The 18,163-nt window shown below is 42.4% G+C and overlaps 1 protein-coding gene across 1 annotated transcript in view; it reads left to right on the forward strand.

The window, feature by feature from the left end:
• Positions 1 to 18,147, forward strand: part of FERRY3 (FERRY endosomal RAB5 effector complex subunit 3) — a 75,600-nt gene extending 57,453 nt beyond the window's left edge. The window contains exon 11 of the mRNA XM_082421555.1: positions 17,385 to 18,147. Within this exon, the coding sequence (XP_082277681.1) occupies positions 17,385 to 17,500 (116 nt within the window). The 3' untranslated portion in view covers positions 17,501 to 18,147. The remainder of the gene's footprint in view (positions 1 to 17,384) is intronic.
• The last annotated feature ends 16 nt before the right edge of the window (positions 18,148 to 18,163 follow it).

An 18,163-nucleotide genomic window follows, 5' to 3' on the forward strand; every position in this document is an offset into this window, starting at 1 on the left:
CTTAGAAAAATTCCAAATAGAAGCTTTGCCTCATAGCCCATCCTCTCACACACCCTCATATCTAATCAATCACCAAATCTTGTGTATTTCTCTCAAATGTTTCCATTTCTCTCCCTCCCATTGGTGCCTTTATAGTCCAGGGCATTATTTCTTACCTGTATACCATGCCCGCAACTGTCCTCCCTAACCCCAGTTTTGCTTCTTCTCCTCTCTTCATCCCACCCCAATTATCTAAAATTCAAATATCATCATGTTGTGTTCCTGCTGAAAACACATCCGTCCCTCCCTCCTAACTTTTAAAACAGTGAACTCTTTAGCCTGATTACAAGGCCTTTCATTGTCTGCCTCCCAGTCACCTCTCCAGCCACATTTCCTGCCACTCTCCAATCTCTCCCCTGAACCACAGTCTCTCGACCAGCATAGTAAATGTTTTAGGCTTTCAGGGACATATGTCCTCTGTTGCAATGACTCAACTCTAGCTGTAGCACAAAAGCAGCCATAGGCAATATGTAAGTACATGGGTGGAACTATGTGAAAATAAAGCTTTAATTACAGAAACAAGTGGCTGGCTGAATTTGTCTCTTGAGCCACTGTGTGGTGACCCCTGCTTTAGACAACTGAACTACCTGTGGACGTGGCATTTTCTTTCCTCTTTTGAGCACTGCACAGTCTTCTGTCTGGAATGCCTGTCTCCTTTGTCTGGCTACCCTTATTCATCACCAGGTCTCAACCTGGATGCCACTTCTTCGAAGACTCCTTGGACTCCCTCCCCCTCTACCTCCATTCTGCACTTACCGCACTAATGTATTTACCTGCTAGCATATTTACACAGATACTTGTCTGTCTTCTCCCACGTGTCTATAAGCCTCTGGAGGGCAGAAACTATATCAAGCCCACACTTTAATCCCTAGTGCCTGGAAGAGTACTTAGCACATGTACGAACTAATAAAACTTTAATTTTTTCCACTGAGTGAATGGAAGGCCAGTAGCTCTCTGGCTGGCCCAGCCCCAGTCTTCAAACTTTAGAACTGGGAAAACACTGCCTGGCTAGATGGTTGCATCGTCATGGAAGCTGTGGTCTGTTTTGTGTAAGCCATCCCTTCCCTTTGGCCTGGCTTCCTCTTCCAGGGAAGCAGAGGTCCAAAATTAAGGGCCAACCCCTCTATCTCCTCTCAGACAGCACCCATCCCATCCACCGGCAGCTCAGAGCTGTCTAACCCCACTTCTGGCAGGCATTCTCAGCCACTGATTTTAAAAATAAGCCCCGTGGGGGAAATTACTACATCTCTTTCCAAAGACTGTTGTAGATGCCAAAGCGGTGGTCAATGAACCATTTGTGGTTAAGGGTGGAGCAACCACCATTCAACCAGGCATCCTGGGGACTCTCCCTGCCTGTTCAGCATCCTCCCTTTCCAGCCCATCACCAGTGAAATGGGAAAGGGCAACTTTCTCTGCTAAGCCATCAGGTAACTAAGTACAGTAAGTCCCCTACATATGAACGAGTTCCGTTCCGCGAGGGTGTTCATAAGTTCAATGTGTTCATAAGTCCAACAAAATTAGCCTAGGTACCCAACTAACACAATCAGCTATATAGTACTGTACTATAATAGGTCTATAATGCTTTTCACACAAATAATACATAAAAAACAAACAAACACAACAAATATAGAAAACATTTTTAATCTTGCAGTACAGTACCTTGAAAAGTATAGTAGTACAGCACAAGAGCTGTCATACAGGGGCTGGCATTGAGTGAACAGGCAAGAAGAGTTACTGACGAGGTGAGAGAGGAGGTGGGAGATGGTAGAGCTGAAGGATCGTCAGCAATAGGAAACGGGGGGCAAGCTGCAATTTCACTCACGCCTGACGTTGATGGCACAGGTTCTGGTTCCTTGCTGGATTCAATTCTATCTATAAAGATACTGTACTGTACTCTCTATAGTACTGTACAGTAAAGTACACAAAAGCACAACCACTTGTAGAGGATGCACGCACGTGACAATGTACACCAGACATGTGAACTAACTTATGTGATTGGACACGCAAATGCACATTCACACCTTTGAAAGTTCACAACTTGAAGGTTCGTATGTAGGGGACTTACTGTAGCTGAAGGGTCAACCAGGTACCCTGTTCTGATCCAGTGCTAAATCTCAAGTGAAGACCTGGACCCTTCCTGCAGGACCTTACAATCTAGTTGAAAAAACAAGACAGGCACGTGTGAACCATTTAGAGATTAGGGAAATGCATTTATTCATTCACTCATTCACTTTTTAAGGTGGCTACTCAGTGCCAGGCACTGTGGGATGCTGAGTCACAAAGATGAAAAGGAAGAGTCCCTTCACTCAAGGAACAGTCAGTCTACTAAAGTTTATGCCAAAGTAGGAATACATCATGGAAAAGCGGTTAGAATAGAAGAGATCCATGAAGGCTAAGGTCAGAGAAAGTTCCATCAAGGAGGAAGAATTTGAACTGGTCTTGAAGAAACTACGAGATAGAGATTTATGAACGGAAGGGGAAGAGGATTTTAGGTCGAGGAAGTGACAGGACCAGAGGTCGGGAGAACTGAGCTGAAGAGTGGAGAAGAGAGGTGAGTAGAGGGAAATAAGTCTGGAGAAATAACGAAGGATCATATTGTGGAAGACCTTGAAGACTGGACATTTAACTCCGAGGATGAAGACGATAATAGCCTTCTTTTGAAAAAACTGAGCTATAATTCACATGCCATAAAACTCACCTTTTTAAAATGTAAGTTTTTACTGTTGTCACAAAGTCATGCAACCTTCACCGTGATCTAATTCCAGAACAGATAGTATCCTTCTGAACAGAAGATGCATGGGATAAAGTTGTGTTTCAAGCAGATCATCCCAGCTACAAAAGCAGGAATGGTTACGTGAGGAGAAACAGGGCACAGAAACAAGCTAAGAGGCTCAGAGGCATGGGGACCTGGACAGGATATGACATAGTGCCACCTCCTGCCTACCGTCTTCTCACTCCATCCAGGACAGCAGGATGTGTGGCAGGATAATTTATTGAGATAAAAAGCTATGTCTTCTTTCCTTTGTATCTCCCTCCCTCATTCCTGGATGGTGCAGACATTGTGTTCCTTCATGGATGCAGTTTGGGGGAACAAGGCCAAAAGCAACTTGCCTGTGGACAACCCTCCTTCTGTTTAGAAATTCTGAACTCAATGTTGGGGTGCTGTTGGGATGAGGGAGAGCAAGGAGACCCTTTGAGAGTAATGAGAGCTGAAACTGAGAGGGCAGAGAGAACAGAGTGGAAGATTCCCCCAAACTTTGAAGAACCAGTGATTTCTGGTTCTGAGACTAGTAGGGAACTCAGAGCGGGTGATGGTGCTGCATCTTGGAAGCTTGACCCCAAGCCTTAGGGCTCCAGGGCTCTGAGCCTCCAAAGGGACTCCTGTACCCAAGTGAACGTATGAGCTCGACGAAGTGGACCAAAGACCAGAAGGGCCCCTCTCCTAAGCATTCTGTTCCGCATAAAACTCCTGGGATTTTGTCCTGCCCTGAGGAGTGAGGAGCCCAAATGACGAAGGAGCCTCCGTTAACCAGCATGGCAGGATGGGGCTCAGTGTCACAGTTGGACAAGTTGAGGTACCATGGACCTTCTTGAGAGCCAGCATAGCATAGTGGTTAACAGCACGGACGCTGGAGGACTGAGTCTTGGCACTGCTATTTATTAGCTGTAGAGCCTGGGCGTGTTACTAAACCTCTCTGTTCCTGGGTTTTTCCTCAAAATGGGGATAATGAGAGTCAGTTACCTCACGGTGGTGTCATGAGGATTAAATGAATGAACATATGTAAAACAGTTATAACCCTGCCTGGCACATAGAAAGACTGTTTGCTTGTTATTACTAACTAATGAGAGGAAAACAAATAGTTGGGGGGAGGGAGGAGTTTCCCTATAAAGGAAGATAACTATTACATGGAAATAAGGGTGGGAAAAAGAGTAGAGGGAATAAAGAGGAAAAATAGGGGGAATATTAAGGATGAAAGACTTAATTAAGGTAGATAACCATTTAGACATGAAGGAGAAAGGAGAGGAAATAAAAACAGATAGATGAAGATAAATGAGGATCGAGAAATAGATGGTTTGATAGACAACAGATAGATAGATAGATAGATGAGAGTAGATAGATGGATAGTAGATAGATAGATTGATATAGACATAAAAAATATTGAAAAATAAATAGATCACAATGAAAATGTTATAGAGGTAGAAAAGTGGTGGCAAAAAGTAACTGATTAAATTATATAAATGAGAGGGATCAACGATTATAGATGATAAGCTCAGAATAAAACATAGACAATAGCATCAGATACTAAAAGGAAAAAAAGCATAAAGGGAAAACGAAAGGGAGGATGGCGGTGAGGACCAGGTCGGGAGGCACTGGATGACTTAGTCTGTGGGTGGAGGGGCTGCTCTCCCCCGCCTAGCCCTGCCCCACTCCTCTCCACCCACCCCACTCCCACGATGCTCAGCCCTGGCTTCTCTGGTTTCCAAACCATGTTCCTCCACTTGAGAACTCCCTGTTCTCTGTTTCGCACAGTTCAGAAATGGATTTTCTTCTGTCTGGTTTTCTAATTGCTTTGTGGATGCAATTCTTGTCTCCATTCCAGAAGACTATGTCCCCACTGGGAGTAAATCCACCCCTCACTCCACTTTCTTGGTATCCCGCCCCATGTGGGGCTGAGAGAAAATGGGTTGAAGGAAAGTCCTGGTGTAGAAGTGGGAATCATAGGGGCAATCCAATCTCCAACTGCCACTATTACCACCCTGCAGGACATCATCAATCACCCCTGGAAGGTTCATCTCTAAAAGCTTAACCTGGAGGAGATTGTTCAGCCTGCCCTGCACAGAAAACACATATACAGTATCTGATGGTCCTTCTCAGTTGTGCCTCTCAAGGGTCCAGTCCTCTGTAATTCAGCATTTTCCTATAAATAATTGGTCTCCCTTACAAAATTGTGAGCTCCCAGAGGGCAGAGACTATGTGGATAAAGTTGCAAAAATGTTATAGGATGAGGGACTTTCCTGGTAGCTCAGTGGTTAAGAATCCACCTGCCAATGCAGGGGGCACGGGTTCAAGCCCTGTTCTGGGAAGATCCCACATGCCACGGAGCAACTAAGCCCGTGCACCACAACTACTGAGCCTGCATGCCACAACTACTGAAGCCTGCGCCCGGGTGCTATAGATCCCGTGCTCCTCAACAAGAGAAGCCACCGCAATGAGAAGCCCGTGCACCACAACAAAGAGTAACCCCCGCTCACCACAAATAGAGAAAGCCCACGCACAGCAACAAAGACCCAATGCAGCCAAAAATAAATAAATAAAATAATAATAAAAATAAATAAATAAAATAATAAAATTTTAAAAATGTTATAGGATGATCAGGTGTTTGTATTCTGTATCCATCACTTTTAAGCATCTGAAAATTTCCACCACCGTGCAATTAACGTGCTTTGTCCTAAGGACAGAAATTGTGTGGTAAAAAGAAGGGAAATCTTGGTATAGGAAAAGAGATAGGAGATTCTCTGTTTACATAGGTACTGAATATAGGACAGAGGCCCTGGTAGTATCCAGAGAGAGTTCTGGTCACCTCAGCCAAGTGAAACTCCCCCAGATTGATCTAAACCCGTTCCTTTCCTTCTAGACAAGAGGAAGGAAAAGTCCCATTCATAACCATGGACAAATAAAAGTCTTCCTCCCTGATTATATACAATTTACAGCAGAGCGTTTCATTTGGTGCCCAGGAGCCTGTAATAGCTGGAATTACCCTTGTTCCTCTTCCTCTTTGAAGGGCCAGAGCTGAGAAGTGCTCTGTGATTATGGGTCAGGGTATGACATCTCCACGCCAAACTTACTTGGCCTGGTTTTCTGTGTGAGTGTGAGTGTGAGTGTGTGTGTGCATGTGTGTTTCCAGAGTAAAATTTTCCCATCTCCTTGCATTGTTTCTCAATTCATAAGTAATGAATTAAAATATTTTTGCCACTTCACGCATCCTTAGTGGAGAGAAAGAAGGAAGGAAGGAAGGAAGGAAGGAAGAAGGAAAGAAAGAGGGAGGGAGAGAGGGTGGGAGGGAGGGAGGGAATGGAAAAAATAAAAAGAACCATTCCCCTACCTTGAAACCTCACATGTGGATTGAGAACTCCAGTATCAACAGAACAGAAGAGCTGAATTAGTTGGGCTGTGATGTGCTGATGTCTACAGAACAGGAGGTGAGAACCAGAGAGGAACAGAGTCCCTAGATTGGGAAGGTGAACACTGCCACACAAAGGTAGTTGTGACTGGTTCTCCCCTGGAGTTTTGCAACACATATAAAATACTAGAAACCCTAATGCTGGGGATGCAAGCTGTTTCTGTTAAGGGCCAAATAGTACATATTTTAGGTTTGTGAGCCACATGGTTTCTGTCACAACTACTCGACTCTGTAGTGCAAAAGGAGACATAGACAATAAGTAGACAAATGAGCACGGCTGTGTTCCAACTACACTTCATTTCAGAAACAGGCAGAGGGTCGGATTTGAGCATCAAGACGTAGTTTGCTGACTCCTGCCCCGAGTGATTTAATACTATGAGGACCTGGTGTTGAAAAATCTAGGAAGGAGAAGAAAAGGAAGAGGTGAAGAATAGGCAATAGTTGTTTTTAGAACAGGGGCAATGTGGAGCATCTGGACTTATGGGCTGGGTGCAAAAGGAAGAAAAATCCCAGTGTGGATCATATCTGGGTGAAATTTAGGAAATCAAGGGGGGTTTTGTGTACTTGCAAGGAAAGCATTTGTGACCAAGTACTGAGGAGAAGTATTTGGGTCCTAACATAAAAAGATTTTCTCCCTGTATCCATTATCTATTTCTGTGCAACAAATTAGCCCAAAACTCAGTGACTTAAAAATAAATATTGATCATCTCCCACAGTTTCTGTGGGTCAGGAAGTCAAGAGTGGCCTGGCCAGGTGCTCTGGCTCATGGTTTCCCACAAGGTGAAGTCAGAGATCAACCAGAGCTGTGGCCATCTGAAGGCTTGGCCTCAGCTGGAGGACCTGCTCTACTCACATGCCTGACCAGTTGACGTGGTTGTTGGCTGGAGGCCTCAGCTCTCCTCCACGTGGTCCTCTCCCCAGGGCTGCTTGAGAGTCCTCACAACATGGCAGGGGCAAAGCAAACCAAGAGACCCAGATGGGAGCTACAATCTTTTCATGACCCAGCATCAGGCATCATACACCTTCACATCTACCATAGTCTGTTGGGTCAGAGTGACGTGTCCTGATTCATTGTCGGAGGAAGCTAGCCAAGGGTGTAAACACCGAGAGGCAAAGATCAATGGGGCCCATCTTAGAAGCTGACTACCTACCACCTAAATACAAAGAGAGCTAAAAGATGTATCTCTGGTCTCAGTCTAGGATCTGCATGTTAGGATGGCTTAGGAATTTGTGTTTAGTTTGAATGCATCTGTCTAGGGAAAGAGAACAAAATAGAACACCCAACTTAAAGGTACTTCGACAATGGGATTTATTTCATTGTTGAAAGTGTCTAGATGTGGGAGATTTCAGGGTTGCTTAATTCAGCAGCTCAGCGATGTCAGGCTCTTGTTCAGCCTCCCGCATTTTTCTTGGCTTTGTGGAAACTTCATGGTCACAAAAGGGTTGCCACTGCCCATACTACATGCATACACAGCTGCATGTGAAAGCAGAAAGAAAGGAAATCTGTTGGGTAGCCAGCTAACATTGCTTGTCACAGAAGCCTGATATGTATGGCCATGTGTGACACTCTGAATTGAGTAATATGAACAGTGTATTGTAACTTTCCTAGAACCACAGGATCTCAGAAATCACTATGTCCAGCTCCCATCTGATGTTTGCATCCCTTCGTTCAAATCAAGGGATTACACCAAGATTTCCTCTCCCATTAGTAAATTAGCTTGGGCACCATAAATATATGACAGAGCCTTTTGGTCAAAGTGCAGAATTGCAAGAAAGGTAAAGAGTTGAGGCCAAGCTAGCTGAGGGACAATCCTTGAGCCCCTGGCCGTTAGCAGGAACGTGGTAAGCACTAGTGGAGTCTTTTATTAGGGGCAGCACTCTGACCACCATGGAGATGGGTATCTCTCTTGCCCTGAAAGTGAGTTTCAGGAGAGACACATCCCCCTAAATGACTTTTGCTCATAACAGTAAAACCCCAAAATTGGATAACTAAGACCCAGGGATAAAAGTCACCAGGAGAGAGATTCCCAGTTCAAGAATTTTTAAACAATTAGAATAGACCAACAATGGATTAACTTTGTAGGGTGCTATCTGCAAGCAGAGGCTCTGTGATGAACTATAGAAGATTCTATCATAGGGATTCCTAAATAGAATGCAAAGTTATATAAGATGACCACCAATTTCCCTTCTAACGCCCAAATCAATTATTCTTCTATATTTACTGCTAGGAATTTCTGCCTGATGTCAAGCCTAAACCTCTTTTGTTGAGCTTTCAACCTCTTTCATGAAGTTGTAGAATATTGGAGCTGATGTCACCTTGGGACTGTGTATGCCTTTATTTCTCAAGTATCTTGAGTCAGTGCTCAGTCTATTCTATCTATTCAGATAGAATCAATAATGTATGGCCTTCCTTTCATTATTTGAAATTTCAAAGTCATATTTCATCAACTTTCTTAAATATAATTTACATAGAATAAGATACAGTCCTTTGAACTAAACTATTCAATAAGTTTTGGAGAATGTGTACCACCACAGTTATTATTATCACCACATTATTATTATTATGTGTACCACCACATTATTATTACCACCACAGTTGTTATTGTCTGTTTTCTTTGTTTTGTTTTGTTTTGTTTTGTAAAGTCATCCTGGAGGGTGTGAAGGATTATCTTGTAGTTTTAAATTGCATTTCTCTGACAACTAATGATCTTGAGCATCTTTTCATTTGCTTTTTGGCTATTCATATATATTCTTTGGTAACATCTACTAAAATCTCTTGCCTGTTTTTAATTGGGTTATTTGTCTTCTTATAATTGGTTGTAAGAGGGCTTTATATATTCTGGATATAAGTTCTTAATCAGTTACATGATTTGCAAATGTTTTTCCAGGTCTGGGGCTCCTTTTACTTTTTTTTTTTTTTTTTTCAGTAGGACCTTGTTGTTTATCCAGCCTATATATAATAGTTTACATCTGCTTCTTTTACTTTCTTAATGAAAGTAAAATGAAGCACAAACACTTTTAATTTTGAAGAAGTCAAATTTATCAGATTTTTAAAGTTAACTTTTGCATATGATGTGATGTTGTTCTAGAAGAATTCATGTTCTCACATATGGACATCCAACTGTCTCAGAACCATTGTTGAAAAGATTACCCGACCCACCCCAGCCACTGAATTTCCTTGGCTGCTGTGTCTAAAATCAACTGACCACAAATGTACAAGTTTATTTCTGGGCTCTCAGTTCTGTTCTACTGATCTATGTTTCTATCCTTATGAAAAAGATTTATTTGAAAAAAGCTTACTAGAAAGCTAATCTTGCAATCAAGATGGTAAGTTTTAAAATCAAGACGTTCTCCCATTTTGTTCTGTCTCAAAAAGGTTTTCTTTTGGCTATTAGGGGTTTTTGCTTTTTAATATAAATTTTAAAATTACATTGCCCATTTCTGAAAAACAAAAACAGTTGAAATTTTATAGCAATTACACTGAATCTATCACTTAGGGAAGAATTGCCATTTTAATAACATTGAGTGTTACAATCCATGGTCATGGAATGTCTATCCATTTATTTAGATCTTTAATTTCTTCCAGCATTGTTTTGTCTTTTCAGTGTACAAGTCTTGAAAGTCATTTGTTAAATTTATTCCTCAGTACTGTATTCTTTTTGGTGCTGTTGTGAATGGAATTATTTTCTTAGTTTCATTTGCAGGCTGTTCATTGTTAGTACATAGAAATACAGTTGATTTTAATATATAAACTTATGGAACTCACTTATTAGTTTTAATACTGTTTTGTGTGGTTTTTTTTAACTTCTTTAGATTTTCTACCTACAACATAATGATATGATGTCATCGGCAAATACAGTTTTACTAACTCCTTTTCAATCTCAGCACCTTTTACTTTTTCTTGCCAGGTTGCACTGGTTAGAACCTCCAACGGCAATATTGAATGGAAGTGAGAGAGAAAACATACTTGTCTTGTTCCTGATATTAGGGTGAAAGCATTCAGCCTTTCACCATTAAGTATAAGGTTAACACAGGTTTTTCATAGATGCCCTTTATCAAGCTGAGGAAGTTCCAATTTATCCTTGCTAGTTCTGAGAAATCAAAAGCTGAGGTCATTGATTTGAGATCTTTCTTCTTTTCTAATATAGACACTTAGTGCTATAAATTTTCCTCTAAGTACTATTTTAATGGAATTCCACACATTTTGGCAAGTTGTATTACCATTTTTATTCAGTTCAAAACACTTTTAAATTTCCCTTTAGATTTCTTCTTTTACCCATGGATTGTTTAGAATTGTGTTATTTAGTTTTTAAAACATTTGGGGATTTTCCATATATTTTCTGTTACTGATTTCTAATTTCATTGTTGTCAGAGGACATACTTTATATGACTTTGATCCTACCCTCACTTGTTTTCTGGCCCATACCCTAATCTATCTTGATAAATGCACTATGTGCCCTTGAAAATAATAGTGTTCTGCTGTTTTATAAAACAGCAGAAGAGTTTTATAAATGTCAACTAGGTCAGGTTGGTTGATAGGGCTGTTCAGGTCTTCTCCATCCTTACTTATTTTCAGTCCCCTTGTTCTGTGAATTGTTGCAAGACAGTATTGAAATATTTGAATGTAATTGTGGATTTGTCTATTTCTCTCTGTAGTTAAATCAGTTTTTGCTTCATGTTTCCTGAAATTCTAATGTCAGATGCATAATAATTTATGACTCTTACGTCCTCTTAATTAATTGCCTTTTTTCCATTATGAAATGACCTTCTTTATTTTTTATGCTATTTTTTGATATGAAGTCTACTATGACTTACATACATTAACATATGACTACTATGACTTACTCTACATTAACATAGACATTCCAGCTTTATTTTGATTTATTTTTAATGTATTTGTATATTTATAGTGGGTTTTTCCTAGGCAGCATCCATTGAGTCATGCTTTTTTTATCCAATGTGACAATCTCTACCTACTAATTGACATACTTAAACTTTTTGCATTTAATGTGATTATTGATACAGTTAGGTTTAAATCTAACATATTGCTATTTGTTTTCTTTGCTGTTTCATTTTTCCTTCTGCCTTCTTTTGAGTTAACTGAGTATTTTTTAGGATTCCATTTTAACTCATTTGTTAGTTTATTAGCTGTAACTCTTTGTTTTTTTTTTAGGATGTATAGGGTACATTTTTGACTTACACCCTACCTTCAAGTGATATTATCCTACTTCACGTACAGCATAAGAACCTTACTGCATTTCTCTCCTCCTGGACTTTCTACTATAGTTGCCATACATTTTATGTAATGTACATTCTACATATATTATAAACTCAAAGATAAAGATAGTTGATGGATTAAACACAAATAATAACAATAATCCATCAACTATCTTTTAAAGAGATTTAAATAATAAATTTAAAAATCTTGTGTATTTGCCAACATATTTACCATTCTGCTGCTCTTCATTCCTTTATGTAGACCCATACTTTCACCTAGTACCATTTTTCTTCTCCCAGAAGGACTTCCTTTAACATTTCTTGCAGTGTGGGTCTGCTAGTTATAACTTCTTTCAGCTTTTGTTAGCTGAAAATGATGTTATTTTTCCTTTTTTTTAAAAAAGATGTTTTGCTGACTGTAGAGTTCTAGATTGACAGTGTTTTCAGTATTTTAAAGATGTTGGTCCACTGTCTTCTCATTTGTCATATTTTCTATGGAAAAACAAAACAAAACAAAACTGCTGTCATCCTTCCCTTTGTTTCTCTGTATATAATATGTGTTTTTTCTTTGGCTGCTTTTAAGATTTTCTGTTTATCACTGGTTTTCAGTAATTTGATTATGATTGCCTTATAGTTTTCTTTATATTTCTTGTGCTTGGGGTTTATGGAGCATCTTGAAACTGGGACTTTGTAGTTTCCCTCAAATTTGGAAAAATTTCAGCCATTATTTTCTCAAATATTTTTTGTCCCTTCCTGTTCATCAGAGACTCCAACTCCACATATATTAGGGTGCTTGAATGATGTTCTGTACAGTTTAAAAATTATCTTTTCTCTCTATGATTCATTTTGAATAGTTTCTATTATTATGGCTTTGATTTTACTAACCTTTTCTTCTGCAATGTCTAAGCTGTCATTGATCCCATCCAGTGCATTTTTCATCTTAGGCATTGTGTTTTTCATCTCTAGAAGTTCACTTTGGGTCTTTTTTATATCATCTGTGTCTCTACTTAACATTTTTTATTTTTTCCTTTAGCATTTGGAATTATAGTAAGTATTATAAAATAGAATTATATAAAATAGAATTATAATCACTATTTCAATGTGCTTATCTGATAATGCTAACATCTGTGTCAGTTCTGAGTTAGTTTCTACTTTTAAAATTTTTCTCCTTATTATGACTCATACTATCCTGCTTCTTTGTATGACGGGTAATTTTTTATTGTACACCAGACATTTGAATTTTGTCTTGTTGGGGTCTGGATATTCTTGTATTTTTATGAATATTCTTGAGTTTTTCCGGGACTGAATTTAAGTTACTTGGCAACAGATTGATCCTTTGGGATTTTTCTTTTAATATTTGTTTGGTATTAGAGGAGCATTTAGTCTGAGGATAACCGTCTCCCACTATTAAGGTGAGACCCTTGTGAGTACTCAAACCAATGTCCCGTGAATTATTGTATATTTCCCTCTGTCTGGTGGGAACAGGCGCTGTCTCCAGTCCTATGTGAACTCCAGCTACTGTGCTGTCTAGTTCTTTTGGGGGAGTCTTTCCCCAGCCTTGGGTGGCGTATACATGCACTAATCAGAGCTCTGCTGATCACCCAAGGGGGTTGTCCTCTGCACGTCTCTGAGTTCTCCATGCGTTCTCTCTTCTCTGGAATTCTGCCCTGAAAACTCTCTTTGCCTTGGTCCCCTCAGCCGGCTTCCCCTCCTCAATTCACGGTGTCTACCAGGCTCCACCTAGGTTTCTCCTCCCTGTGCCGTGCCTGAAAATTCTCTTAAGATAGTAAGTGGGGCAAGTGTAGGATTCACCTTGCTAATTTCTAATTTCTCAGGAATCACTGTTTTTTCTTGCCTGATGTCTAATATCTGGAAAACTGTTGTTTGACTAATCTTTTCCAGTTTTTTAGTTGTTTGGATCAGGAGGGTAAATCCAGCTCCTGTTATTGCCTCTTGGCCCAAGTAGAAGTCTTGAAAATGTTGGGGAGAGAGTCCAGAGTCTTACCCCAGATCCCATTTATCTCCACTGCTAAGGTGTGGCTCTTCTGTGCTCTCTACTGAGAAAATCTAGTGCTCTCCCCTCTGACTGGTCTGAACACAAAGAGCCCAGCGTGAGTGTCGGAAATCATTCCACTTACAGCTGTCTGGCGGGGCTTTTCCTGGTTTCATGGAGTTTCACCCTATACTTGTGTGGCTTAGTATTCAGCAAGAGACTTAAGGGAGAATGCATATCGATTTCTGGAGCTCTTTCTCTGCATACTGTCTCTTCTTTGGTACGCTCTCCTGCAAATTCTGGCTGTCTCATCCTTCCCAAACTCTGGTCTCTGTATCCTCAACTCAGGGGCCTGTGGGCTCTGCTTGGGTTCTCCTTTCCTGCTCTGTGACCTAGAGGGTGCCTCCAAGCAGAAAGAAAAGGTGATCCTAGGGTCCATCTCATCTGTTTCCTTCCTTTCAGGGTCACAGTCCCGGGCTGCCTGTTACCAGTATCTAAAAAGTTGTTTCATCTATTTTTCCAGCTGTCGCTTAGGCGAGCACAAGGCCAGTACAAGCTTCTCCATCACAGTGGAAGCCGATGTCACCAGTGTAACTGTGTTTTTATGACAGAAGGCAAATCATAATATCAAAAGTGTTTTTTCAAATTAATATGCCCACCAAAATTCTGATCACATCTCCACAGAGGGCTTGGAACTTGTTTGAGAATCACTCATCTAGTGAAATCCACAGATTCAAAGCCTTTAATTCAATAGCATTTATTCAAATATTTCATGAACCTTATTATGTGGCAAGTACTGTGCTAGGTTCTGAACATACAGAGACGAATAAGGCTCCATCACTGCATCCAAGACTTCACTCTCAGAATGATTACCTAATCAGATTATTATGGTATAAGCTGGTAGAGGTAGTGATAGAGAAACATGCAAAACATTAATGAAGGGAGGATGGGGGGAGGGGAGACAGAGGTACCAAGTCCAGCTTAGGGACAGGTGGAAAGTTGTCAGGATTTGCTTCCGGAGGTGACATTTCAGCTGAGTCCTTAAAGATGGGAAGCAATTTGCCAGGCAGAGAGAGGACAGCTTGAGCAAAGACACGGAATCAGAAGCAGCACGAAGTGTGCACAAGAGCCACGGGCCGTTCCGGCAGAAATTCCCAAAGGGGGGGGGCAGGGGGTGGAGCCAGAGAGGCCAGCAGAGGCCAGGACGTGGAGGGCCTGTCCTGCCACACTGGGGAGCCTGCCACCGAGGGCTGAGTCTTTTACATAACTCTGTACGGTGGCGGGCAGGGTGCACGCCTGCCTCAGCCCGCAGCAGGTATTATTCGATGATGACCATGGACGGCAAATCTGAGAAAGCTCAGAACTCTGAGCCAAGCCAAAACGCCTCATGTTCCCAGGCTCCAGAAGTTATCTGACTCCTCTGCCCCTTTGCAAATTCAGCTGAGGTGTGTGGCCCTGCTGGTCAACCAACCCTGAGGTGCTGCCTCCTTGGCAGTTGGCTCACGCTCTGGGCTTGTGTATGAGGCTGGAGAATAGCCAGGGGGAGAGGGGAGAGGGTGAGGGGAGAGAGAGCGGGTGAGACCCAGAGAGGAGAAAGAGCGGGAGAGGGAGACTGGGAGACACAGCAGGATGTGTTTCAGACTGAAGGGGGTCGATCAGGAGGCACTTGAACCCACGGTGGTGATTTCTGGGGTGGAGAGGATGACACGGCCCCGCCCAGCAGACTCTGCAAATCCCTGGACAACCAGGCCATAAAGCTGAGCGTCCAGCCTCACCCCTCCCCAGCGGAGGATGGCTGGGAGAGGAGCAAGGTCTCTAGTCTGAACTTATGCATCTAGACCACCGGTAGGCTGGCCCCAGCAGAAGTCTATTTGCCTGAGCTTTGAGGGGCCCCCTGAGAAAGAGCCCATCCTGGAGGAAAAGGAAACCCAACCTATGGGCTTGACCCATAACGAAGATTGGTCCTCTGCAGACAAGGAGTCTGGAAATAAAATCCAAAAGAGGAAATCCCCAGGGCACAAGTAGTTCCGGTCAGACATTCCTCTAACAAGCATCACTATAGGAAGGGACAAAGATACTCGTTCTGGTTTTGAAACAGAACATAAAGCAGCACTGGCTCCTTGAGGGCTTGGGGTCCCCAGCTTTGGAAGGAAAAGAAATACCCATCAGCGGCCCAGCAGGAGGTGGCAGGCTGGTGGATGGGGGTCCTGGCAGATGCCCTGTGGTGGTCCCAGACGGGAGAAGTCACGTGCTCACCCACACGCATGAGGCATGCTCTGGACTTCTAGAAATAATTTGGGGCCACTTATAGTGGGGTGAAGCTCCACCTAAGCTGGTAGAGGTCAGAACTAGGGAAACTTGGGTTAGACTTCTAATGGGGTCCCACTTACATGGGTGAGACCTGGGGAGAGCTGAGTTCCATTAGGAAAGTGCAAAGTAGGGACCAGCTAGCAAGGTAAGACCTGACCCCTCCCACAGAAGTCCAACCTGGGGACCTTTGTTCTGGAAACGTTTTCTCTTGAATCTTTCCGCTTGTAGCAAGTGTCACGGGCCCTAAATGTCAGCTTTGGACAGGGTTCTTCCTAGTCCCTCCCCTCTGCCCGTGGTCATCTCAGACCCATCAAGACCCCTGATCAAACGCTACTTCTGAACACCAGGTATGTGTGCATGGGTGTCTGAGCAAGAGAGAGGGAGAGAGCAAGTGAGGCGGCAGCCCCATTGCCCAGGTAGCTCTGAAAGACCAAGGTAAAAGACAGGAAGACGCTGAACACCGCTATTTTGTTTTCTACCTGATAATTTTCTGTAATTTCCGAATTACTTTCTGTAATTCCAAAAAGGCAAATGTTGGGACTTCCCTGGTGGTCCAGTGGTTAAGACTCCACGCTTCCACTGCAGGGGGCACAGGTTCGATCCCTGGTCAGGGAACTAAGATCCCACATGCCGTGTGGTGCGGCCAAAAATAATAATAATAATAAAATAAAAAATAAAGAAAGAAAAAGGTAAGTGTTACTTTTTCTAAATTAAATGTAAAAGGTACAAATAAGCAGCACTTTTCACAATTTACACAAGTTTCTGTGCTTTCCCTATGGTTACTCCCGAGGTGTTTGAAGTTCTTTAGGTAATAACCAGGAGGCGTAGAAGGCATCCTGCCTGGTTGACACAGAAGCCGTTTGGCTGGGCAGGTCCAACTTGACCAATGTCTACCGTGTGGTACCCCACTTGGGGACAAGGACCTGTTGTGGAAGGAGACGGACATTAGCATTTTTCCCCACTCACCTCCGCCAACTCTCAGCTCATCCAGAGAGAGTGATTGACAGCCCCAAAGGCTGCTGGACAGCTATTTGAAAGAGGGGTCCACAGAGAGGCCTCCTCCACCTGTTACTCTTTTCTCTATCACTTCACATCCATAGGGGTCCCTAAGCCCCGGGAGAAGGGTCAGGTGCAAATCTGGTAAACCAAGAAGCCCTAGCAGTTGTCAACTTAATTAGTCTTCAAGAAAAATCTATGGATATATGAGCACAGTGGAGTTGCTATGGAGACAGACCCGGGAGGCGCATTTAGAACAGGGCCTCATCACATCACCTGATAAAAATAAGACCCAGGCTTTTTAATAGAATGAATTACTTAAGTTTTATATTTAACAGGGGACGATACCAAGGCTATTACTGGTTTTCAGAATATTTTAGGAATCCGAGCTGCCTGCTTCTGCATATGTTGGCAGCCATCACAGTATATGCTTGGGTGGCCTGCATTTAGGAACTAGAAGGCCACGTGTCTCTCCCATCCTTGAGATGAGAGATGGTTCTTCTCACTTTGGGTTTGTCCTCCTTTAACTGGGTGAGTGATTTTCAATGTGTTTCTGAGAAAAGACTGTATTGTACTCTGCATTGGCCCTTTGCATGTATTGTTGCTAATATATAATAACCCTATGTAGTAATGGTCTCATTTTGCAGATGAACAAACGAGGCTCAGAGAGGTTCAGAATTTTTCCAAGGTCACACAGCTAACAAGTGGTGGAGCTGGGATTCAAATCCAAGCGTCCCCCATTCTGAAGCCCTTTGTTTTATAAGATGCCAACCACGATCTCTGCACAAAGAATCTGGGATGAGGTGAATCTAAAGAGAGTCACTATTTTTGTTGATATTTGGCACGGACCTTGTCATGGTTTAACCTCTCCTCCAAAGTGGTCCCACAGTGGATGGGTTCCGAGAAGAAATCTGCAGAGATTCCGACCCCCTGCTGATGAGCGCCTCTCCAATCATCCAAGGCAAGTGTTCATTTCAGACTAACTTCTTACCATCCAACAGGCTGCCAGGCTGCCTCTTCCTTGAGTCAGAACACCAGCATCAAGAACACAAGATCCCAAAGAGAACATGGGTAAGGGCGTGTCTCCGCTGCTCTTGCATGCAAGAAAATGTAAATGTATGAAAGCTAGCTGGAAATCCGACATGATGGTTCTTTTTTTGACAGTTTTGCCTTTGGATTATTCAAGACCCTCCTACTTTGCAGAGAGATGCTTTTTTTTTTAATTATGGGGTTTTTTTTTTACTAGTTTTCTAATGAAGGCCTACCTATGCCCACAGGGTGCCAGTCTTTCCTTGTTGTGGGAAAGATGGTGCTGGTGATGATAAAGCTGGGTGTGAGGCAATGCAGGTGACAGGGAGGGGAAAGGCGGTAGGGAAGCTGGGGGCCCAATGGTGAGGGCTATGCTAAGCAGAGGTTACTTCTGAAG

Source organism: Balaenoptera physalus, assembly GCF_965194825.1.
Source record: "Balaenoptera physalus genome assembly, chromosome: 13".
Taxonomy (NCBI): Eukaryota; Metazoa; Chordata; class Mammalia; order Artiodactyla; family Balaenopteridae; genus Balaenoptera; species Balaenoptera physalus.